General features: G+C 47.2%; 2 protein-coding genes across 2 annotated transcripts in view; both read right to left on the minus strand.

Annotated features, from left to right (window-relative positions):
- Nucleotides 1–8,774: 8,774 nt before the first annotated feature.
- Nucleotides 8,775–18,170, minus strand: prph2b (peripherin 2b (retinal degeneration, slow)). The gene is made up of 3 exons (XM_038298357.1): nt 17,382–18,170; nt 14,325–14,571; nt 8,775–9,558 (listed from the first exon to the last, which is right to left on the minus strand). Exons 1-3 carry the CDS (start codon nt 17,960–17,962, stop codon nt 9,355–9,357), a joined length of 1,032 nt encoding a protein of 343 aa, XP_038154285.1. The 5' UTR covers nt 17,963–18,170; the 3' UTR covers nt 8,775–9,354.
- Nucleotides 18,171–18,891: 721 nt separating this feature from the next.
- ubr2 (ubiquitin protein ligase E3 component n-recognin 2) overlaps nt 18,892–23,828 on the minus strand; it is a 28,613-nt gene continuing 23,676 nt past the window's right edge. Inside the window, exons 36-46 of the mRNA XM_038298361.1 lie at nt 23,641–23,696; nt 23,467–23,563; nt 23,320–23,387; nt 23,113–23,251; nt 22,307–22,394; nt 22,105–22,235; nt 21,925–22,033; nt 21,362–21,496; nt 19,973–20,143; nt 19,795–19,896; nt 18,892–19,657 (exon numbers count right to left, since the gene is read on the minus strand). Of these exons, the coding sequence (XP_038154289.1) occupies nt 19,516–19,657; nt 19,795–19,896; nt 19,973–20,143; nt 21,362–21,496; nt 21,925–22,033; nt 22,105–22,235; nt 22,307–22,394; nt 23,113–23,251; nt 23,320–23,387; nt 23,467–23,563; nt 23,641–23,696 (1,238 nt within the window). The 3' untranslated portion in view covers nt 18,892–19,515. The remainder of the gene's footprint in view (nt 19,658–19,794; nt 19,897–19,972; nt 20,144–21,361; nt 21,497–21,924; nt 22,034–22,104; nt 22,236–22,306; nt 22,395–23,112; nt 23,252–23,319; nt 23,388–23,466; nt 23,564–23,640; nt 23,697–23,828) is intronic.

The following is a 23,828-nucleotide window of genomic DNA, read 5'->3' on the forward strand; positions in this document are numbered from 1 at the left end:
AAGACCAAATAAATTTAATGTCAAAGTTCTTAAAATTGGAGCTCCCACCAAAATATAAAGAAATACATTTCAAAACTCTACATGATATTTACCTCTCAAATAGATTAAAAACTGAATGTGGTAACTGCTATATGTGTAACGAAAGTGAAACAACAGAACACCTTTTCTTTCTCTGTCAATCTATCAAAAAACAATGGGAATCTTTGCACTTCACTGACTAGTAAACTCATAAACATGGCCTCCTTCTCATCACAAACTGTCTTATATTGTTTTTATCTGAAAACATAGGAGATAAAGCTAAGCCAATTTGGTCTGTATTTAAACAGAAGATCCATTTTCTAAATCTTTCCTCTGACAAAAAAAAAGAGTGGGCTGGTGTCTATCTCCAGCAGTCAATGGGCGAGAGGCGGGGTTAGGTCGCCAGTCCATCGCACGGCAACAATCTTTCATTGTAATTCGGTTATATTCGATGTAGGTAATTATATATATCCTTGATTTTAGATTTTTTTTCTGTTCTGTTTACATCGCAACTTAAAAGAAAAGAAAAAAAATATTAAGAAAAGTGTTAGGAGGTATGATTGACTATATGTTGTGCTTGATTATACTGTATTAATTGAGTTTGTCATCTTTACTGTTCCAAATAATTTATTTTATTAAATTAATTTATTGATTTTTTTGTTTATTTCACAGATGAAATGTTCTAAAGGAGGAAATGTGAAACCAACAATTTTTATCACCGCAGGTTTTCCTTTAGTGACCCGATAATAAGACATTAACAGGAAATAAAATAATTAAAGTAAATTTTTGAAGTGGGTTATAATTAATTTTATTCTAAATGACTTTATTCTTCTGCCTTCATTAAATAATCATCCAGCTTTAACCATCCATCCGTCATCTGTCATGCTTGTCCCAAGTTGGGTCACGAGGGGGGCTGATGTCTATCTCCAGCTGTCAATGGGTGAGAGGCGGGGTCCACCCTGGACAGGTCACCAGTCCATCACAGGGCAACACGGAGACAAACAACCATTCACACCTAAGGAGAATTTAGAGAAGCTAATGAACCTAACAGTCATGTTTTTGGACTGAGGGAGGAAGCTGGAGTACCCAGAGAGAACCCACACATGCTCAGAGAGAACACGGAGACTCCATAAAGAAAGACCCCGGGCCGGGAATCAAACCCGGAACCTTCTTGCTGCAAGGCATCAGTGCTACCCATTGCTCTACTGAGCAGCCATCCAGCTTTAACATCAGCCCATAAATAAAATCCTTTCTGTTACTTTATTAAACCAACCTTTCCAGATATCGTTGAATTATTGGATTTCAAGTCTAATAGAAGCAGTTCTGTTTCCACATTATAAAAATGACACCAATCCTTTCAGCCGTTCATAACCCTAAATGACCTCATCCTTTCATCCATTCATAGCCCTAACCCTAAATGACCTCATCCTTTCATCCATTCATAACCCTAAATGACCTCATCCTTTCATCCATTCATAACCCTAAATGACCTCATCCTTTCATCCATTCATAACCCTAAATGACCTCATCCTTTCATCCATTCATAGCCCTAACCCTAAATGACCTCATCCTTTCATCCATTCATAACCCTAAATGACCTCATCCTTTCATCCATTCATAACCCTAAATGACCTCATCCTTTCATCCATTCATAGCCCTAACCCTAAATGACCTCATCCTTTCATCCATTCATAACCCTAAATGACCTCATCCTTTCATCCATTCATAGCCCTAACCCTAAATGACCTCATCCTTTCATCCATTCATAGCCCTAACCCTAAATGACCTCATCCTTTCATCCATTTATAACCCTAAATGACCTCATCCTTTCATCCATTCATAACCCTAACCCTAAATGACCTCATCCTTTCATCCATTCATAACCCTAAATGACCTCATCCTTTCATCCATTCATAGCCCTAACCCTAAATGACCTCATCCTTTCATCCATTCATAGCCCTAACCCTAAATGACCTCATCCTTTCATCCATTCATAAACCTAAATGACCTCATCCTTTCATCCATTCATAGCCCTAACCCTAAATGACCTCATCCTTTCATCCATTCATAAACCTAAATGACCTCATCCTTTCATCCATTCATAGCCCTAACCCTAAATTACCTCATCCTTTCATCCATTCATAGCCCTAACCCTAAATGACCTCATCCTTTCATCCATTCATAACCCTAAATGACCTCATCCTTTCATCCATTCATAACCCTAACCCTAAATGACCTCATCCTTTCATCCATTCATAACCCTAAATGACCTCATCCTTTCATCCATTCATAGCCCTAACCCTAAATGACCTCATCCTTTCATCCATTCATAGCCCTAACCCTAAATGACCTCATCCTTTCATCCATTCATAACCCTAACCCTAAATGACCTCATCCTTTCATCCATTCATAGCCCTAACCCTAAATGACCTCATCCTTTCATCCATTCATAGCCCTAACCCTAAATGACCTCATCCTTTCATCCATTCATAACCCTAACCCTAAGTGACCTCATCCTTTCATCCGTTCATAACCCTAACCCTAAATGACCTCATCCTTTCATCCGTTCATAACCCTAACCCTAAATGACCTCATCGTTTCATCCGTTCATAACCCTAACCCTAAATGACCTCATCCTTTCATCCGTTCATAACCCTAACCCTAAATGACCTCATCGTTTCATCCGTTCATAACCCTAACCCTAAATGACCTCATCCTTTCATCCGTTCATAACCCTAACCCTAAATGACCTCATCCTTTCATCTATTCATAACCCTAAATGACCTCATCCTTTCATCCATTCATAGCCCTAACCCTAAATGACCTCATCCTTTCATCCATTCATAACCCTAACCCTAAAAGACCTCATCCTTTCATCCATTCCAAACCCTAAATGACCTCATCCTTTCATCCATTCATAACCCTAACCCTAAATGACCTCATCCTTTCATCCATTCATAACCCTAACCCTAAAAGACCTCATCCTTTCATCCATTCCAAACCCTAAATGACCTCATCCTTTCATCCATTCATAACCCTAACCCTAAAAGACCTCATCGTTTCATCCATTCCAAACCCTAAATGACCTCATCCTTTCATCCATTCATAACCCTAACCCTAAATGACCTCATCCTTTCATCCATTCATAACCCTAACCCTAAATGACCTCATCCTTTCATCCATTCATAACCCTAACCCTAAAAGACCTCATCCTTTCATCCATTCCAAACCCTAAATGACCTCATCCTTTCATCCATTCATAACCCTAACCCTAAATGACCTCATCCTTTCATCCATTCATAACCCTAACCCTAAACGACCTCATCCTTTCATCCATTCATAACCCTAACCCTAAATTACCTCATCCTTTCATCCATTCATAATCCTAACCCTAAATGACCTCATCCTTTCATCCATTCATAGCCCTAACCATAAATGACCTGATCCTTTCATCCATTCATAGCCCTAACCATAAATGACCTCATCCTTTCATCCATTCATAACCCTAACCCCATCGTCTGGTTATTTGTTTCTAATTAACCACCAACATCATTCATTTATAATCATGTCTGTTTTTCAGGGTTTCTTCTCTCTGAGATAAATAACTTCTAAACTGGTTGGTATTTTAGTTACACTTCACCATTGATCATTTTAACTGGTCCCAGTACTGGGTTTAATGGGAGCATCCCAGTAGATGTAGAAGTAATCTGCCTTCGTTTTCCCACCAGATCTCCAACAGTTAGAGTCTCCATGCTTCCTCAGTGCCGCGGTCGTACCTCGTTGTGTTCTTCCATCCAGATTCCCACCATCAGGTGGAATCTGTGGTTTTCCACTGATATTTATTTCCTCCCCTGTCAGCGCCGTTTCTCCCTCTCCCACCTTTCTTTGATTCTGTGTTTCCCGCTTTCAAGTTTTCCAGAATCCTGTTGTTTTAGAGATAGCTTTCCATTCTATATGCTTCCATCATAATTTCTATGTTCTAATGTTTTAAACTTTCCTGTAGTTTGTTCCTCTTGATTTTTATTCTGTTACCCCTCTGTGGGCGTGGCCAGGTGTTTCTGGGGACCATTGCCTGATGGTTACAAAGCTGTTTTAGAGTGAGGTGTTGGGTTAAGGACTAAGGTTTGGGGTCAGGGTTAGAGATTCTATTCAGTTTATTTCTATAGCTCCAATTCTCATCATGTCATCTCAGGTCACTTTCCAGTTCACCGAATCATCCAGTCAGGTTGATCCAAAGTTTTCTATCAAGGAAAACCAGTTGATTGCATCGACTCATTGACTGAATTCAAATTCATGGACTGGATCCTTTGAGGACCCGGTCTACCTGGACTGGATCCTTCCAGATCCGTGAAAGTAAGGACACTGGAAGAGTTTTGACTTTGGATTCTAACAGGTCCAGCCTTCCGTGGCTTTCACTGCTTTGTAGCCTAGCAACCATGACAGCTGACACACAAAGCAGGAAAAGAATGGATGCTGAACTTTTCAAAACTGTTTCTTTTCATTAATTTTTTCTCTTTTTATTGTAAAGTGAACAAAGACTACAATCATGAGAATCCAGAGTGAAATAAAGGCGCCAACCAACGGGAGCAGGAACAAATAAAAGCAAACGATATAAAAGGAGTAGAAATATATAAGTAAATCTAAACAATGCAAGTATAAAAATATATCTGCAAAAATTGTGCAAAATAGCAATTAAAAATAAAAATCCTATCAGATTTATAGTCCCCACACTGCAGATACATTAGAATCTGTCCTTAAATATCAGCCAGACCCATTAACAGACTGCCATCAACACCTTTGTTTCTAGATGTTGGAGCTTGGCCTGTTTTCCAGTGTAGTCCTGTTTCTCTGACTGTGACTAACTGGATGTGCTCTCTTCATCCTCTGACATGGGAGCTGGCTCGGAGCTCGTCTGCCTGGCTGTGTGTTTCCTGGACGGGGCCGCCTGTGGAGCTGGTTGACAGTTGCCTTTTGTATCTATGCTTCTTTTTCTATGTCTGCTTCTGTCTCCTTGAACCCCAGTGGGCCTCAGCAGATGGCCGCTCACACTGAGCCTGGTTCTGCTGGAGGTTTCTTCCTGTTCAAAGGGAGTTTTTCCTCTCCACTGTCGCTACAAGCATGCTTAGTGTGAGGGATTGCTGAAGAGTCAATGAGTCGATGCAATCAGCTGGTTTTCCTTAGATAGAAAACTTTGAATCAATCTGACTGGATGATCTGGTGAACTGGAAAGTGACCTGAGATGATGTGAATTGGAGCTATAGAAATAAACTGAATAGAATTGTACATGTGACCCGCCTGAGTTGTGATGGCTGTGTCCTGCTGGAGGAGCAGCTAGGCCGCATCTCCCTCCATGGTTCTTTCACAGCACCACAGTGCCACCTACAGGAGCTCTGAGATTCCTGCAGCATCTCCAGCTTTCACGGAGGAGAAGAACCTGCTCAGGCAGACCTCCAGGCTTCCTGTTCACTGCAGCTCCTCATCAGAACACCAACCTGACCCGCCTGGCTTCTTAGGTTGGACTGACGCCTGGTCCGACCCGGTTCCAGAAGAAACCTGCAACTTTTCATCTCATTGGGTGGCGGTCCAAAGCTGGTGTTGGCGTTATGTTCCAGAAGCAGTGAAAGTGGGACTGTTTCCTGACGTATCAGAGGGATCAGAGTGGATCAGCTTACCTGTAATCCCTGACCTTTGACCCACATCCACATGGCCTCAGGTGATCGGCCCGCTCACCGAGCGCCCAGCCTCATCTCACACCAGAACCAGGAACCCTAAAAACATTCAGTTCATTAGAGCGTTCTGGGTTCTGTTCAGGCTGATGTTCTGTTTCTGTAGAAAGCATTCCGGTTCGGCCCCCTGGGGCCCGTCTGCGTCACGCCGGCTGGTCTGAGCTTCAAATGACATCAGCAGAGCTAATCTGTCTCTGAGCAGATTACCCTCTTCATCTGCAGCAGAGATGGACGACCTGCAGGAGAAACTCTGCTCAACCAGACCAACCAGAAGCTTTGTGCTAAAATCATCTGCTCCTCAGGTGGGTGGAGCTGATGCAGAAGGTGGAGCTGATGCAGAAGAAAGGACGAAGGAGACAGTTTGGTTCTGATGTTTTTATGGATCACATGTTCTACAAACTTCTCTACATTCACAACCAGTAAGAACACTCTGCTACTGCGTGCTGCTCGGTCCAGTTTCAGTCCAACACGGAACCAGACGGCCACATGACAGCCTGCAGACGATCACTGCAGAATCCCCCATAGAACTAGATCTCACAGATCAACAGAACCTCTGTGGGACCATTCCCACAGCAGTCTGACATCACTTCCTTCAACTATGACTCCACTTCCTGCTTCCGTTCCTGTATCTCTGACATCACCCCTTGGATCTTGGACCTCACTTCCTGTAAATATAGCTGGACTTCCTGCCTGCTGCTGTATTCACCTGAGGCACTGTCAGCTCTACCATCTCCCTTTGATGCAGTGGTGGTCCGTAATCCAGCATCCCCCATAATCCAGCTGTTTGTATCTCCCTATAATCCAGTATCTCCCTATAATCCAGCGTCTCTCTATAATCCAGTTGTTGGTATCTCCCTATAATCCAGCATCTGCTATAATCCAGCTGATGGTATCTTCCTATAATCCAGTGTCTCCCTATAATCCAGCATCCCCCATAATCCAGCAGTTTGTATCTCCCTATAATCCAGTATCTCCCTATAATCCAGCGTCTCTCTATAATCCAGATGTTGATATCTTCCTATAATCCATCTGTTGGTATCTCCCTATAATCCAGCGTCTCCCTATAATCCAGCGTCTCCCTATAATGCAGCTGTTGGTATCTCCCTATAATCCAGCGTCTCTCTATAATCCAGGTGTTGGTATCTCCCTATAATCCAGCATCTCCCTATAATCCAGTTGTTGGTATCTCCCTATAATCCAGCATCTCCCTATAATCCAGCATCTCCCTATAATCCAGCTGTTAGTATCTCCCTATAATCCAGCTGTTGGTATCTCCCTATAATCCAGCGTCTCCCTATAATCCAGCATCTCCCTATAATCCAGTATCTCCCTATAATCCAGCTGTTGGTATCTCCCTATAATCCAGCGTCTCCCTATAATCCAGCTGTTGGTATCCCTCTATAATCCAGCATCTCTCTATAATCCAGCTGTTGGTATCTCCCTATAATCCAGCTATTGGTATCTTCCTATAATCCAGCATCTCCCTATAATCCAGCTGTTGGTATCTTCCTATAATCCAGCGTCTCCCTATAATCCAGCTGTTGGTATCTCCCTATTATCCAGCGTCTCCCTATAATCCAGCTGTTGGTATCTCCCTATAATCCAGCGTCTCCCTATAATCCAGCTGTTGGTATCCCCCTATAATACAGCGTCTCCCTATAATCCAGCATCTGCTATAATCCAGCTGATGGTATTTTCCTATAATCCAGTGTCTCCCTATAATCCAGTATCTCCCTATAATCCAGCGTCTCTCTATAATCCAGATGTTGATATCTTCCTATAATCCATCTGTTGGTATCTCCCTATAATCCAGCGTCTCTCTATAATCCAGATGTTGGTATCTTCCTATAATCTAGATGCTGGTATCTCCCTATAATCCAAGATCTCCCTATAATGCAGCTGTTGGTATCTCCCTATAATCCAGCGTCTCTCTATAATCCAGGTGTTGGTATCTCCCTATAATCCAGTGTCTCCCTATAATCCAGCGTCTCCCTATAATGCAGCTGTTGGTATCTCCCTATAATCCAGCGTCTCTCTATAATCCAGGTGTTGGTATCTCCCTATAATCCAGCATCTCCCTATAATCCAGTTGTTGGTATCTCCCTATAATCCAGCATCTCCCTATAATCCAGCATCTCCCTATAATCCAGCTGTTAGTATCTCCCTATAATCCAGCTGTTGGTATCTCCCTATAATCCAGCGTCTCCCTATAATCCAGCTGTTGGTATCCCTCTATAATCCAGCGTCTCCCTATAATCCAGCTGTTGGTATCCCTCTATAATCCAGCATCTCTTTATAATCCAGCTGTTGGTATCTCCCTATAATCCAGCTATTGGTATCTTCCTATAATCCAGCATCTCTCTATAATCCAGCTGTTGGTATCTCCCTATAATCCAGCTGTTGGTATCTCCCTATAATCCAGTGTCTCCCTATAATCCAGCGTCTTCCTATAATCCAGCTGTTGGTATCTCCCTATAATCCAGCGTCTCCCTATAATCCAGCTGTTGATATCTTCCTATAATCCATCTGTTGGTATCTCCCTATAATCCAGCGTCTCTCTATAATCCAGATGTTGGTATCTTCCTATAATCTAGATGCTGGTATCTCCCTATAATCCAAGATCTCCCTATAATGCAGCTGTTGGTATCTCCCTATAATCCAGCGTCTCTCTATAATCCAGGTGTTGGTATCTCCCTATAATCCAGTGTCTCCCTATAATCCAGCGTCTCCCTATAATGCAGCTGTTGGTATCTCCCTATAATCCAGCATCTCCCTATAATCCAGCATCTCCCTATAATCCAGCTGTTAGTATCTCCCTATAATCCAGCTGTTGGTATCTCCCTATAATCCAGCATCTCCCTATAATCCAGCTGTTGGTATCCCTCTATAATCCAGCATCTCTCTATAATCCAGCTGTTGGTATCTCCCTATAATCCAGCTATTGGTATCTTCCTATAATCCAGCATCTCTCTATAATCCAGCTGTTGGTATCTCCCTATAATCCAGCTGTTGGTATCTCCCTATAATCCAGTGTCTCCCTATAATCCAGCGTCTTCCTATAATCCAGCTGTTGGTATCTCCCTATAATCCAGCGTCTCCCTATAATCCAGCTGTTGGTATCTCCCTATAATCCAGTGTCTCCCTATAATCCAGCGTCTTCCTATAATCCAGCTGTTGGTATCTCCCTATAATCCAGCGTCTCCCTATAATCCAGCTGTTGGTATCTCCCTATAATCCAGCGTCTCCCTATAATCCAGCTGTTGGTATCTCCCTATAATCCAGATGTCGGTATCTTTCCGCCTTCTGGCCGTCTGGTTCCGCTGAACGCATCATTAGAGGTCAGCGGACATGAACGTCATCATCATCATAGAAACTAAGAAGCGGCCATTTGGCAGGAGCCCCATGAAGCGCCGCCCTGCAGGATGAAGTGAGGAAGTGCTGCAGGGACCCAGGAGTCGGCCATGATGGATGGCGGCTGGGACGAGGCGTATCGGTGGGGGGTCATCAGGTTCTGTTCATTTCTCAATTGAATCGTTTTGACATATTTACAGTCCAAAGACAAAAGCGGCGCCTCCTCTCTCAGGGTGGGGTGGGTGGATGGGCGGGGCTTTCAGGTGGCGGGTGCTGGGGAATCCCCGCCCTCCTCCACCTGGGTGGCCCGTCCACCAATCTTCATTTTGGAGAACATGTCAGCCAGGGTCTCCTTGAAGCCTTTCTCCAGCAGCCAGCCTTCGCTCTCACACTCTGGGTTCTCCGGGTCGGCCATGGTCTCCAGAGCCGTGCTCAGGTACTTCAGGCCTGCCGTGTCCATCCCCTGAGGAACACAGACGACAGGTGAGCATCAGCACCGTTACATCACAGTGATGTGGATTTGGTGATGCCATCTTGGGGAGGTCAAGAGCTCCGCTCAGTGACGTGTTGAGCAGGAACAGAATCGATCTCAATCAACTTTAACTCACTTAATATTGAACTAATGTTTTGCTAAAACAAACTAATGGTTCAGATTATTTAAATATTCTCAGTAAGATTAAGAGTAAAAGAATATTCTGATAGGATGGTTGTTTTTTCCTTACAGCACTTTGCTCACCTGTGGTTGTATATAAGGGCTTAACAAATAAAATTAGATTGGATATTTATTTTCAATACATAAAAAAATGTGATTCAAATTTTTTCCCCCCACTTAAATAAGACAGAGCAACGAAAAACACATTATTCTCAATACTTTTTTTTTTTGCATTTGCACAGTTTTTTTTTTTTTTTTTTGATCGAAAAAACTTTTTGGGAGTTGAATGATTAAGACATAAATGTCCTACATGTCCTATGGCCCAAACACAAAATAGATCCCTTCAACCAAAGAGAAAATTTTCAATAATAAAAAACTATTTTCTATGATTGAAAACGTTTATCTTTTCATTATATCTTTTCTTCATATCTATATCATATCTTTTCTTTTTTTTAATCGATTCTGTTGTTTGTTTACAGCACCTTCTTTTTTGATTGAATAATAAAGACACAAATGTCCTACCCATTATATGGTCCAATGAAAAAACAATGTTACTACAATTAAAAAAGTTGCTTTTAAACAATAAAGACTGGATTTCTATAAAAAAAAAAAACATTTTCAATCAAAGAAAAGCAGTGTGCAAAAGTATTTTTTGAGTCTCAAATATATTTTTGCATTTAAATACTTTTTTTCTTTGATTAAAAAGTTTTTTTTTGATTGAAGTGAAGGTTTTTTTTAATTGAAAATATATTTTTTGATTGAAGCAAACAGCAGCAGGTCGACCTTCCCAAGATGGCCCCTGTAATCCCTGCGCTGTGACAGTCAATGCGGGTTCAGCTCTGATATAATGTCTATGTTCAGCATGAGGCCATCTAGAGGTGTGTTCCTGCTCACCATGGCTCCGCCCCTCCGCTCTGCTCAGCCAGTTCAGGCTGATGGAGCTAACCTTGTTGTTCTGACCCAGAAAACTTTCCTCTCAGGAAGTTTCCCTGTCTTTCCCAGAATGCATCCTGCTATGGCAGCAGATTAACCCCCCCCAGAATAGTTCCTGATCCTGATCCCCCCCAGGCAGATTAGCAGCAGGAAAGCAGCGCCATCACACACCATCCTGAGAGACCAGAACCAGGTCGGTCTATAAAGGACTGGTCTGGATCAGAACCAGAGGGACCCTGCTGGTCGTTAACCTTCAGGTCGCCTCTGGATGTTTGAGCAGCCATCTTGATTTCAGCAGCAGGATTAGAAACCTGCTGATCCTTTAGAAAAAGCAGCTAAAGGAAGGAATCCTCCACAACACCGCAGGTTACCATGGAAACCTGTAACCATGCCAACAGAATGTCATCATCAAACTGATGGCAACTTAATGTTATAAAACAGTTGTTTTGTTTATTTAATATTAGCATAGCATTGTAACACTAAGGTAATGCTAATGATAGCATGCTAATGGTACCTCTGGAATATTAATATCGACTGCAGAGGTTATGAATTCAAGGAATTTCATGTTTCCTTTGAACCAATCTGAGAACTAAAGATGTTTAATTAAGTAACTTGTCTCCTGCTGACTGATTGTCAGGATAATCCTTTGGAGGAAGGATAAAGTTTGCATGACAAGGAAATTATCAGCCCCCATGGAGCTGGAAACGGGGCGTTCAGCAGTATGGTGTAGCTGCCTGTTCACAAAAAACATTAAACAGGTTCATTTGGACAGAAGAGGCCAATTTTAGCATGTTTTTACTTAAAATGTCAGAAAAAACCAAAATGGGGGACTGACCCTACACAGGCACCGTAGCACCGTGCAGCTACATGGATTACATGCTGCTGCAGACCCCAAACTTTTGGGAATTATTTCCCCAAATACACAACTATAAGTAAAAAGCTCAGACTTTTTCCTATATTATATATTTCTCTCATTACCCATCTGAAATTTGACTAACAACAAATCATATTCAGTTGACTCATATGAAAGTTTATAGATGTTAATAGAGACGAGCAGAGTAGCCTAGCCTAGCATGCTTTGCTGTCTATGGCAATGCTAGCATGAATAGCTAACTTCCCTTGAACTGCTGAAGCTCGGTGAGTCGCCGTTGGAAGGTTCAGGTTCTGCTGATTAATAGATTGCTTCATGTGATGTCATACATCTGGTTATCACAGCTGACGATTGCGCGCCGCCGTTACAGGAGTGCTAAACAACCAGTTCTGACCTTAAGTTGATGGACCCACAGTAGAATTCGTCTTTTGCTGCTTATGGAGGCAGCAGTCATGTCTGGAGGCAGAAAAACCATCTTTCTATCCTTCTCCTACAGAGGAAGGGCCAAAAAAATCAGCTTGGGACAGGCTATAGTGAAAAGGGCCAAACCTGGAGTCCAGAGTGCACCTACATGTGCATCATTGACAATATTATCAAGTCTAAAATTAGGATATGAGAAATTATCATGAACTGACCACTTTCAGTGAAAAGGAGCTTCTGTTAATGAAAAAGGAGGATGGAGACAGTAATGTAGACGATGGATGGAGTGGGGAAGGCTGCGCAGAGGTTTTTAAATGGCTTTTAAAGAAGACAATTTAATTTAATCCTGGAAGGATTGTTTCGTGATCCTACCTCCAGAACTGACCAGCTGATGCCTTCTCTCTCCTGCACTCTGAGAATTTGTTTTGTTTATGCAGTTTATACAAAATATTATCAATTTCCATTGATAAAGTGCAGCAGTGATCAAATGTAAACAGTGTAGGAGAGACATGGTAGCCTGGGTGCCATTCCGAACTTAGTCCCGCCCACAACGTTTGAGGTCGGGAAGTTCGGTTTGGCATTGCTCAATAGTAGCGCGAGTATGCTCGCACAATATCTGGCGGGCCAATCAAATTGTCAGGGCGGGCTTTATACGATGATGGACAGATGATCAACAGTAACATAATCAACCACGTCATCAAAGCGCGCATGGGTGACAACAACAATGGCTGCCGCTGGAGAGTTTAGGTGAGTAGATTCTGCTATTAGGTCTGTTATAGAAGATATCGACAGCAAATTAATTTTAAAAGAGGAACAGAGAAACGCGATCAAGGCTCATCTTCTTATTCTAGGCGTGCAACTGCATGCTTTGATTTTTGTTGACAACTATGCGTCGCTTAACATACGTCACGCACTCCGTTGCTCTTATTGGTTGTAGGTCTATCCAATTGAGTGCAGAGGCATTTTTTTCCTGGTTCGTTCGAAACACGCCCCATAATCACAGCTCTATGGAGCAGCATCAGACTCATATTCTGACTAGAATTGAGTAGGACTACGTCAGGCTAGAGACAAGGTGCAAAAGGTTCAGAGCAGTGCAAAAATCAATCAATCAATCAATCAATAAATATGGTGCAGGTGGGCTCTCCTCATCCTCCGCAGGAAGTCCAAGCGCTTCTGGGCCCTTTGGACCAGTGAGGTGGTGTTTCCAGGTGAGGGTGTCTGTGATGTTCACCCCCAGGAATTTTGTCAGACGTTAGCCAGTTAGTTAGCCATTCATGCTAGCTTTGCCAATCAGAAGCTGGTGACCGATTTAGCATTTTTACACCAGTTGTTAATATAACCCCCCCCACCCCAATCTTACATGTTTCTATTGGAAACTACATTCAAACATTTTTCAATCTGATGCTGAGAATTTGTTCATGGAAATTAAATTGAATTATGAGTGAAGAGCTCAACAAACAGATGCGCTAACATTAGCACATCTATTAGTGCTATCGCACATCTACCCTCTGCAGCAGACAGAATAATTAATAATAAATATTTTAATACCCTGTGCAATAGCTAGATATATATATATATATAAACCCCTGAAAACATCCTGTGCAATAACCCTGCATAATAATCCTGTTATTAAAATAAAAAGCTGTCCTATGTGGATTCACTGAATATATCCCATCATGCACCTTTTCCTTCCTTTGGCTCCTTCTTCTTCTTCTTAAGACTTTTTCAGCTGATGGAACAAGTGAGTTCAATAAATTAATCAATCAAGAAGCTAATACTCTGGTTATGCTACCGCTAACTTCCATACCCCCTTCCACCACCAAGGACAAGGTCAGCCTGCAGCGCGTCATCCAGTGTGCAGAGAACGTGATTGGCTGAAATCTTCCATCTCTGCAGGATGTGTTCGCCTCCAGGACTCTGAGGCGTGCAGGGAAGATTGTGGCTGATCCCTCGCACCCCGTACACCCTGGAGCTGCCGTACACTGCTTCTGTCAGTGAGCCCCAGGGCAGCTGTGGCTACAATGTAGCTTGCCACCATCAGTGTGTGAGAGAATGGGTGAATGAATTTAGTTTAAAGGACTTTGGTCAAGTCTCCTGACTTGAAAAAGCGCTATATAAGTACAGACCATTTACCATTCCTTGTAAGGTCAAACCTACTTAGGTTGATATATAAATCTGATTGGGATTCTTCAGACCTGCTGATCATGTTATCTGGACCTTTTTGCTCTTCAGCTTCTTTGGGAAACTTTGGGTTTTATTAATTTGAACTGAAGCTAATTGATAAATCTAAAGAAAAAGACGCTGTCCATCTTAGATACTGATTGGCTGCAGGAATATGTGGGCGGAGTCTCACCTCCAGGACGATGGAGAAGATGATGAGCGCTCCGATGGCGTTCATGATGCTGCTGTAATAGGAGAAGACGGCCTCCCGGCAGCCTCTGCTCCAGATGTTCAGCTCCTCAGTGCGATGGTCATAGTCATAGTGGGCGGAGTTATTGGTCAGGTGATGCTGGATGCAGGGCCGCGGGGAGCCAGGGTTACAGCAGCTGAAAGGGACACTGTCCATGAGGTACTTCCCCTCCACGTTACTGAGGACACGGCTGAGGGACAGAAACAGAGGCCAGAGTCAGCCAGGTCCCCTCAGGGACACCTGGGAGAAAACTTCCCACGTCCAGCAGGTAGACGGACGAGGGACCAGGTAACCGTTGATCAGTCGGTGTCTCACATTATGCATCTATCAGTCCCCCCCCCCCCCCCCCCCCCCCCCCCCCATGGATACCAGGCAGGTGGAGGTCATCTTACCCCTGACCCCCCCTGGTCTCACCATCAGCTTACCGTCACTGACCCATTCAGACTGCAGCTGAAGGAAAAATCTGTTTCTATTAAAGCCGGATGCAGAAGCTGAAGCAGTCAGTGAATTTCTGCTCAGATTAATTTAATCCCAATGATTAATCTGAATCTCCATTCATTATGGATGACAATCAGATTGATGTCGATATTTGATAGAGCTGCTAACAGCTTATAGGTCAGGATGTCCGTCTCATTCCCGCTCATTTGATCTATTCTTCCAGTGGTTATGCAGAGGAGAGGTGGTTTAATCTAGAGCCAAACCTCCTCAGATTAGCTCCTCTACCAACACAGGCTGGAGGAGCTCCATCATTACATCAGACACGGTTCTGATCCACCTGCTGCTCCACCCGACATCAGCCAGGATCCTGGACCTCACTGGGTTGATCTGATGTCCACCGTCCTGCAGAACGTCTCACCCCCTGCTGCAGCAGATCAGATCCTCTTAGAGAGAAACTGGACCACGTTTACCTTCTTAAGCGTAGACTGATCCCTGCTGAGCGCCTGAACGCAACATTTCATCTACAGCTTCACTTCTCTGAGAAACAAGAAAAAGCTTCTCCATCCAGCCTGCTGCATTCAGGGACTCGTTGACCCAACCCATCTGCTGCGTTCAGGGACTCCATAACCCAGCCTACGTGCTGCATTCAGGGACTCCATAACCCAGCCTACGTGCTGCATTCAGGGACTCCATAACCCAGCCTACGTGCTGCATTCAGGGACTCCATAACCCAGCCTACGTGCTGCATTCAGGGACTCCATAACCCAGCCTACGTGCTGCATTCAGGGACTCGTTGACCCAACCCGTCTGCTGCGTTCAGGGACTCCATAACCCAGCCTACATGCTGCATTCAGGGACTCCATAACCCAGCCTACGTGCTGCGTTCAGGGACTCCATAACCCAGCCTACGTGCTGCATTCAGGGACTCATTGACCCAACACGTCTGCTGCGTTCAGGGACTCGTTGACCCAACACGTCTGCTGCGTTCAGGGACTCGTTGACCCAACACGTCTGCTGCGTTTAGGGACTCGATGACCCGGCCTATGTGCTGCATTCAGGGACTCACTAAACCATCCTATGTGCTGCATTCAGGGACTCGATGACCCAGCCTACGTACTGCGTTCAGGGACTCGATGACCTAGCCTACGTGCTGCGTTCAGGGACTCGATGACCCAGCCTAAGTGCTGCGTTCAGGGACTCGATGACCCAGCCTAAGTGCTGCGTTCAGGGACTCGATGACCCAGCCTACGTACTGCGTTCAGGGACTCGATGACCCAGCCTAAGTGCTGCGTTCAGGGACTCGATGACCCAGCCTACGTGCTGCGTTCAGGGACTCGATGACCCAGCCTAAGTGCTGCGTTCAGGGACTCGATAACCCAGCCTAAGTGCTGCGTTCAGGGACTCGATGACCCAGCCTAAGTGCTGCGTTCAGGGACTCGATGACCCAGCCTAAGTGCTGCGTTCAGGGACTCGATGACCCAGCCTACGTGCTGCATTCAGGGACTCGATGACCCAGTCTACATGCTGCATTCAGGGACTCGATGACCCAGCCTACGTGCTGCATTCAGGGACTCCATAACCCAGTCTACATGCTGCATTCAGGGACTCGATGACCCAGCCTACGTGCTGCATTCAGGGACTCCATAACCCAGCCTACATGCTGCATTCAGGGACTGGATGACCCAGCCTACGTGCTGCATTCAGGGACTCCATAACCCAGCCTACATGCTGCATTCAGGGACTGGATGACCCAGCCTACGTGCTGCATTCAGGGACTCCATAACCCAGTCTACGTGCTGCATTCAGGGACTGGATGACCCAGCCTACGTGCTGCATTCAGGGACAGGATGACCCAGCCTACGTGCTGCATTCAGAGACTCGATGACCCAGCCTACGTGCTGCATTCAGGGACTCCATAACCCAGCCTACATGCTGCATTCAGGGACTGCATGACCCAGCCTACGTGCTGCATTCAGGGACTTGATGACCCAGCCTACGTGCTGCATTCAGGGACTCCATAACCCAGCCTACATGCTGCATTCAGGGACTGGATGACCCAGCCTACGTGCTGCATTCAGGGACTCCATAACCCAGCCTACATGCTGCATTCAGGGACTCCATAACCCAGCCTACATGCTGCATTCAGGGACTCCATAACCCAGCCTACGTGCTGCATTCAGGAACTCCATAACCCAGCCTACGTGCTGCATTCAGGGACTCCATAACCCAGCCTACGTGCTGCATTCAGGGACTCCATAACCCAGTCTACATGCTGCATTCAGGGACTCGATGACCCAGCCAACGTGCTGCATTCAGGGACTCCATAACCCAGCCTACATGCTGCATTCAGGGACTCGATGACCCAGCCTACGTGCTGCATTCAGAGACTCAATGACCCAGCCTACATGCTGCATTCAGGAACTCCATAATCCAGCCTACATGCTGCATTCAGGGACTCCATAACCCAGCCTACATGCTGCATTCAGGGACTCCATAACCCAGCCTACATGCTGCATTCAGGGACTCATGAATCCAGCCTACGTGGTGCATTCAGGTACTCACTCTTTGACCACGTCGTTGCTCATGTCGAGGTAGCGGTTGCTGATCCACTGCACCTCGAACCAGTCCCTGAAGTTGTTGTTTCCGCAGCAGCGGAACTCGATCTGAGTCATGTCCAAAGTCCTCTTCATGAAGCAGCGTCCTGGCGTGTCCGTGTCCTTGTAGAAGCGGATGGCATTCTTCAGGCCCTCGGCCAGTGTCAGGTACACAGCCAACTGCATGAAGAAGCAGAGCAGCACCAGCAGCAGCAGCAGCGCATTAAAGCCGCAGCACAGCAGCATGTAGGACTTCAGCATCGGCTTCATCTTGGAGAACTTCTGGGGATCCAAAGATTCGTGGCACACTTTCCCTCCAAAGGCGTTCAGGCTGCAGGACACCATTCCCACCAGGATCAGCAGGTTGGGCACCAGGTGGCTCTCACTGTTGTCCATGATCTCACTCCTCTTCCTCAGCTCGATCTTGAAGAAGATGCCGAGGCTGAAGAGGACGATGCCCACAATGACGGTGAACCAATAAAGCATCCAGAGACCCTGAGCCAGCTTGACCCGCTTCTGCAGGTTGAACTTCAGAGACATGAACGGCATGGTGTCCTCTCACAAAGTTCTGTCTAACGGCAATAATGGCGAAGGTCCAGAAGTCTCCAGAGAAACGATGTGAATCACAGCTGTGCAGCTTCCCACCAAGAGCTCAGACTAGACTGACCCATGATGGAGGCAGAGTGAAGCAGGACAGAGCGGAGCCTGAGTGGACTGGAGGTGTGGGACGGTTCCTAAAGCGGTTCTGATCCGATTAGCAGAGGATCATCTGAGGCCTCTAATCCTCCAATTACCGCTAATAGGTTTGGAGCTAAGCAGCAGCTTCCTGTTAGGAGGTTCATCAAGCCCCGCCCCTAACACAGGTAAGGTCCGGTGATCAGCACGCAAAGGTTACCATGACAACAGGCCTAAGGTGCATATCTGGAAGGGCTTCCGGCACCTTGGCTTGGACTGACCTGCAGTGGGGACCCTGAGGGACCCCGGAGACGTTTTACCTTTCAACAGTAGAAATGTCCTCCTAGAGACGCTTCTCTGACCCGGTGGAGAGACAGAGAACCATGAAGGAACCATGGTAGAACAATCACAGTAGATCTTTCTATGAAGCTCCTCCTGAAGGGAGAACCTTTGGCTCCAACTGGAAGAACATTGGTTCCGTTCGGACCGCCAGCGTTGTTACGCCTCACTGCTCTCAAGCCTTTTATTTTGAAACATCCTCACTTCCTGTATCTGTCAGGCCTTCAATAGATAGGAAGGTTTTGTTCCGGTAGAACCGTCCTCACTTTTCCTTTTCACAAACTCAGTTTTATAAAATCCTAAGGAAATTATTTCTTCCAGATCCAACCATCTCTGTTCCACCCAGATGTCTTCTATAAGAGGCATAACAGAACCAGGACGCTGCAGGACTGATGAGAATCTAGGAACATGTTTTCTAGTCCAGCAGCTTTGGATCAGAACCAGAAGAAGAATCGACTCAAACCTTCTTTAAATTCATTTTTATTTATTTTTTTCTGCTATAAGACCAACTCATTTGCACAGGAAGTGACGGTAAAGTGACAGAGCGAGCAGCCGAGCCAACACTGGACCCGGGGTTCCACTCCTAAAAACTCAAACAGGAAGTGATGTCATCACAGTCAGTTCGTTAAATAAAACCAAAAAGCAGAACTAAACTAAAAGCCACTTCCTAATCAACACAGGATGGCTGAGCCAATCAACCAACCAGCTGTCAGAACTCAGACGTCCTGGAGGATCAGCTGACCAATCAGCAGTGGGGTCGATCCGGTTCTGCCGGCCGTTGATCCGGTTCAGATCTTTTCCACGAGGCCAGCAGCCATTGGATGACTCTCCCTCACCTGGTTGCCATGGTGACCCAGTTCATGAAAATGTCACGGGGCCATGGGACCCTGGTTGAAAAACTGATGTCAGTTGTGCTGCCTCTGATTGGACGACTGAAAAGGGGTCAGTCAGAGGTCAAAGGTCACGATTGAAACACCCTAAAAAAGATCCCTGAAGGCTGCTGACCTCAGCTGCAGCAAACTGATTGGTTCAAAGAAGAGGCTCATTAGTGGGCGGGGCCAAGGCTGAGAGCCAATGAGGTTGGGCGATCACAGGTGCTGCCAGTCGATGGCCACCAGCGTCTGATTGGCCTCCTGGGCATGGCCGATGACCTCAGGGATGCCGTGCTGCCGCCACAGACGCTCAATCTTCCTGTAGCGCTCGGTGCAGAGGTGGAGAGGGTTCCCTCGCCTGGAGACACATGGACAAACAGGTCAGAGACCGGGTACGGGTCAGAGACTTGGTACAGGTCAGAGACCCGTTACGGGTCAGAGAGGGGTCCAAACACCAAAAGATTCAGGTGTCACACAGTGAGATGGCAGACGTACTTGAGGCCTTGATCGGTTTCTCCGTAGTCGTCCAGGTAGGGAGGGGGATAGAAGCAGCCCTTAGATTTACCTGCGACGAACAACACCTGACTGTCCCTGACCCTGCACACAGAGAGGTCACCAGGTGAACACCAAGAACCGACAGGTACGCTCAGACTCCACAGCGATGCCTGGTTACCTGAGGAAGAGGCCGACGCCCGCGCCGCAGCTGAAGGTGTGGGCGGTGCAGGCCCCCACGTCCTCCCCATCCACCTCCGTCTGGCAGCAGTAGCTCTGAGAGCACAGCATGCAGCCGCAGACCAGGCACAGAGTGGGAGCGCGGGACTTATCCCCGCCGGAGCGCGGACACCTGCACAGGTAACACAGGAGGTAACACAGTTCGAACACAGGAGGTAACACAGTTCGAACACAGGAGGTAACACAGTTCGAACACAGGAGGTAACACAGTTCGAACACAGGAGGTAACACAGTGGGTAACACGGGAGGTAACACAGTGGGTAACACGGGAGGTAACACAGTGGGTAACACGGGAGGTAACACAGTGGGTAACACAGGAGGTAACACAGTGGGTAACACAGGAGGTAACACAGTGGGTAACACGGGAGGTAACACGGGAGGTAACACAGTGGGTAACACGGGAGGTAACACAGTGGGTAACACGGGAGGTAACACAGTGGGTAACACGGGAGGTAACACAGTGGGTAACACAGGAGGTAACACAGTGGGTAACACAGGAGGTAACACAGTGGGTAACACGGGAGGTAACACAGTGGGTAACACGGAAGGTAACACGGGAGGTAACAGTAGGTAACACGGGAGGTAACACAGTGGGTAACACAGGAGGTAACACGGGAGGTAACACAGTGGGTAACACGGGAGGTAACACGGGAGGTAACAGTGGGTAACACGGGAGGTAACACGGGAGGTAACACAGTGGGTAACACGGGAGGTAACACGGGAGGTAACACAGTGGGTAACACGGAAGGTAACACGGGAGGTAACACAGTAGGTAACACGGGAGGTAACACAGTGGGTAACACGGGAGGTAACCCGGGAGGTAACAGTGGGTAACACAGGAGGTAACACAGTGGGTAACACGGGAGGTAACACGGGAGGTAACACAGTTTGTAACACAGGAGGTAACAATGGGTAACACAGGAGGTAACACAGGAGGTAACACAGTGGGTAACACGGAGGTAACAGTTTGTAACACAGGAGGTAACACAGGAGGTAACACAGCGGGTAACACGGGAGGTAACACAGTTTGTAACACAGGAGGTAACAATGGGTAACACAGGAGGTAACACAGTGGGTAACACAGGAGGTAACAATGGGTAACACAGGAGGTAACACAGCGGGTCCCTTAAAAAAGTTCTCTCCACCCTAAAAACATTCCCTCTGCCTTAAAACCGGATCCTTCCCCTGTAAAACAGTTTCACTGAGCTGTTGCACACTATCCGGGGTTCTGATCCGTAGGGATCAGTTGGGTTTGCTCAGCATCCATCTGCTCCTTCACGCTGCCTTCCCCTTAGAGTACAGGATTACTGGGAGTAGTGGGATTACTAACGTGAAGCTGGAGGCCTGGTTGATCAAGATGCTGTAATCCTCTGGGAGGCTGATCAATCTGTTGGACTCTCTTGGGTACCTGACCAAGGCTCCGCCCCCCTGAAGCATCTGTCCCACAGTTGGATGGCGGCACCACCTGGACCCAGAGACACAACATCACAGGCTGGACACACCTGCTCCCACTGGACCAGGCACCTGCTACCAGGTGTGTTAACAGGTGTGTTACTAGGTATGTGTTAGCAGGTGTGTTAGCAGGACTGTTTGCAGGTGTTTTAGCAGGTGTGTTTGCAGGTGTTTTAGCAGGTGTGTTCCCAGGTGTGTTAACAGGTTTGTTAGCAGGTTTGTTAACAGGTGTGTTAGCAGGTGTGGTAACGGGTCTGTTAGCGGGTGTGTTGGCAGGTTTGATAGCAGGTCTGTTAGCAGGTGTGTTAGCAGGTGTGGTAACGGGTCTGTTAGCGGGTGTGTTGGCAGGTTTGTTAGCGGTTGTGTTAGCGGGTCTGTTAGCAGGTGTGTTGGCAGGTTTGTTAGCGGTTGTGTTAGCAGGTTTGTTAGCAGGTGTTTTACCTGCTGACGAGTGGCTCCAGTAGGGCACGGTGGTTCTCGTAGAGCAGCAGCAGGTTGGAGGGCAGGCTGAGGTAGCTACACAGAGCCTCCCACTGACCCGGTCCTGTTCCTGAAACCCAACAACAGTCAGTCCATAAACCACCTCAGAACCGGACCTGAATGTTCTGCACAGGTCCCTACCGAGGAGGTCAGTAGGTGGTGCGGCAGAGTTCAGGTAGTGGAAGAACAGCGCTGCGGTCCGGAGGAACGGCAGGATGCCAGCTCTAACGCTGGTCCACAGCTGCCACCCAGAGGACACTTCAGGAAGCGCCCTGAAAAACACAGAGGCTGAAACGTCTGATACACCATCAGAACCAGTTGGACCAGTTGGACCAGAACACACCTGCCCACAAGCTGCTGGAGGAACATGTAGAGCTGAGAAGAGAGCTGCTCCTCCTCTGACTGCTCACTGTGCTCCATACACTGCTCCTCTGGGGAGAGACGGGTCAGAAACAGATGGGTCAGAACCAGGCCGGTCAGAACCAGGCGGGTCAGAACCAGTTGGATCAGAGGGACAGGTCAGAACCAGGCGGGTCAGGGGGACGGGTCAGAATCAGATGGGTCAGAGGGACAGGTCAGAACCAGGCGGGTCAGGGGGACGGGTCAGAATCAGATGGGTCAGAACCAGGCCGGTCAGAACTAGATGGGTCAGGGGGACGGGTCAGAACCAGTTGGATCAGAGGGACAGGTCAGAACCAGGCGGGTCAGGGGGACGGGTCAGAATCAGATGGGTCAGAGGGACAGGTCAGAACCAGGCGGGTCAGGGGGACGGGTCAGAATCAGATGGGTCAGAACCAGGCCGGTCAGAACTAGATGGGTCAGGGGGACGGGTCAGAACCAGATGTGTCAGAACCAGCCGGGTCAGAACCAAGCGGGTTAGAATCAGACGGGTCAGAAACAGATGGGTCAGAACCAGGCCGGTCAGAACCAGGCGGGTCAGGGGGACGGGTCAGAACCAGATGGGTCAGAGGGACAGGTCAGAACCAGACGTGTCAAAACCAGACGGGTCAGAACCAGGCAGGTCAGAACCAGTTGGATTAGAGGGATGGGTCAGAACCAGGCGGGTCAGGGGGACGGGTCAGAACCAGGTGGGTCAGAACCAAGCGGGTCAGAACCAGGCCGGTCAGAACCAGGCGGGTCAGAACCAACCTGGCCGGATGGTGAGCAGGATCTGGACCAGCTGAGCCACTGTTGTCAGGTGCAGCAGGTGGAGATGAGCAGAATCCTCAAAGCTGCGTCCTGATTGGTCCAGACTCTGGACCGAACTGTAGGACAGAACGCTGTACACCTGCAGACAGAACCACAGGGTCACCTGGAGCCACTCTGGGCAGAAACTGGGCCGGCAGACTCACTCACCAGCAGGTGGAACATGTCGATGTCCAGGATACAGGGACCGTCGTCCGCCTGGCGGTCCGGAACCAGAACTGGATCACAAAGCAAATGGCCCGTTAGTAGCTGAATGAGCGGGGGAGCAGAACCCGCCAGTCCTGTATGTGGGGGTACCTGACATGAGCCTGATGAAATGACCGTGGACGGTTCTGAGAGGAGCTGAGGTCCAGCAGGCTGAGCTGAACCGGGTCAGAGAGCTCAAGCAGTCTTCCTGAAAAACACAAAACCAACCGTCAGCTGCCGTACCGGCGCCGGCCACTGGGAGCGCTGTTCATCACATGGTCTGACCTGGCGGCAGGGTAGGCTTCCAAACAGCGGCTTCTTCTCTTCCTCCAAGAGGCGCTCTGCAGAGAGACACAGGAGACCCTGAATCAGCGCCACCCAGAAGGGCCCAAACCACCAGAACCAGGAGGACCGGCCAATCAGAACAATACTTCTATGAACTTAGAAACGGAGTGAGTAGACCCGCTATCTAA

Source organism: Cyprinodon tularosa, unplaced genomic scaffold (assembly GCF_016077235.1).
Source record: "Cyprinodon tularosa strain WSP-4 unplaced genomic scaffold, ASM1607723v1 ctg406, whole genome shotgun sequence".
Classification (NCBI taxonomy): Eukaryota; Metazoa; Chordata; class Actinopteri; order Cyprinodontiformes; family Cyprinodontidae; genus Cyprinodon; species Cyprinodon tularosa.

Bases quoted from the DNA above. Each gene is read 5' to 3' on its own strand.
- prph2b (XM_038298357.1), bottom strand. From the start codon at position 17,962: ATGCCGTTCATGTCTCTGAAGTTCAACCTGCAGAAGCGGGTCAAGCTG. The intron at 14,572-17,381 runs GTGAGTACCTGA...TCTGTCCCTCAG, and splicing joins AGCAACGACGTGGTCAAAGA to CCGTGTCCTCAGTAACGTGG. The intron at 9,559-14,324 runs GTGAGACTCCGC...TGTGTTCCTCAG, and splicing joins TCTTCTCCATCGTCCTGGAG to GGGATGGACACGGCAGGCCT.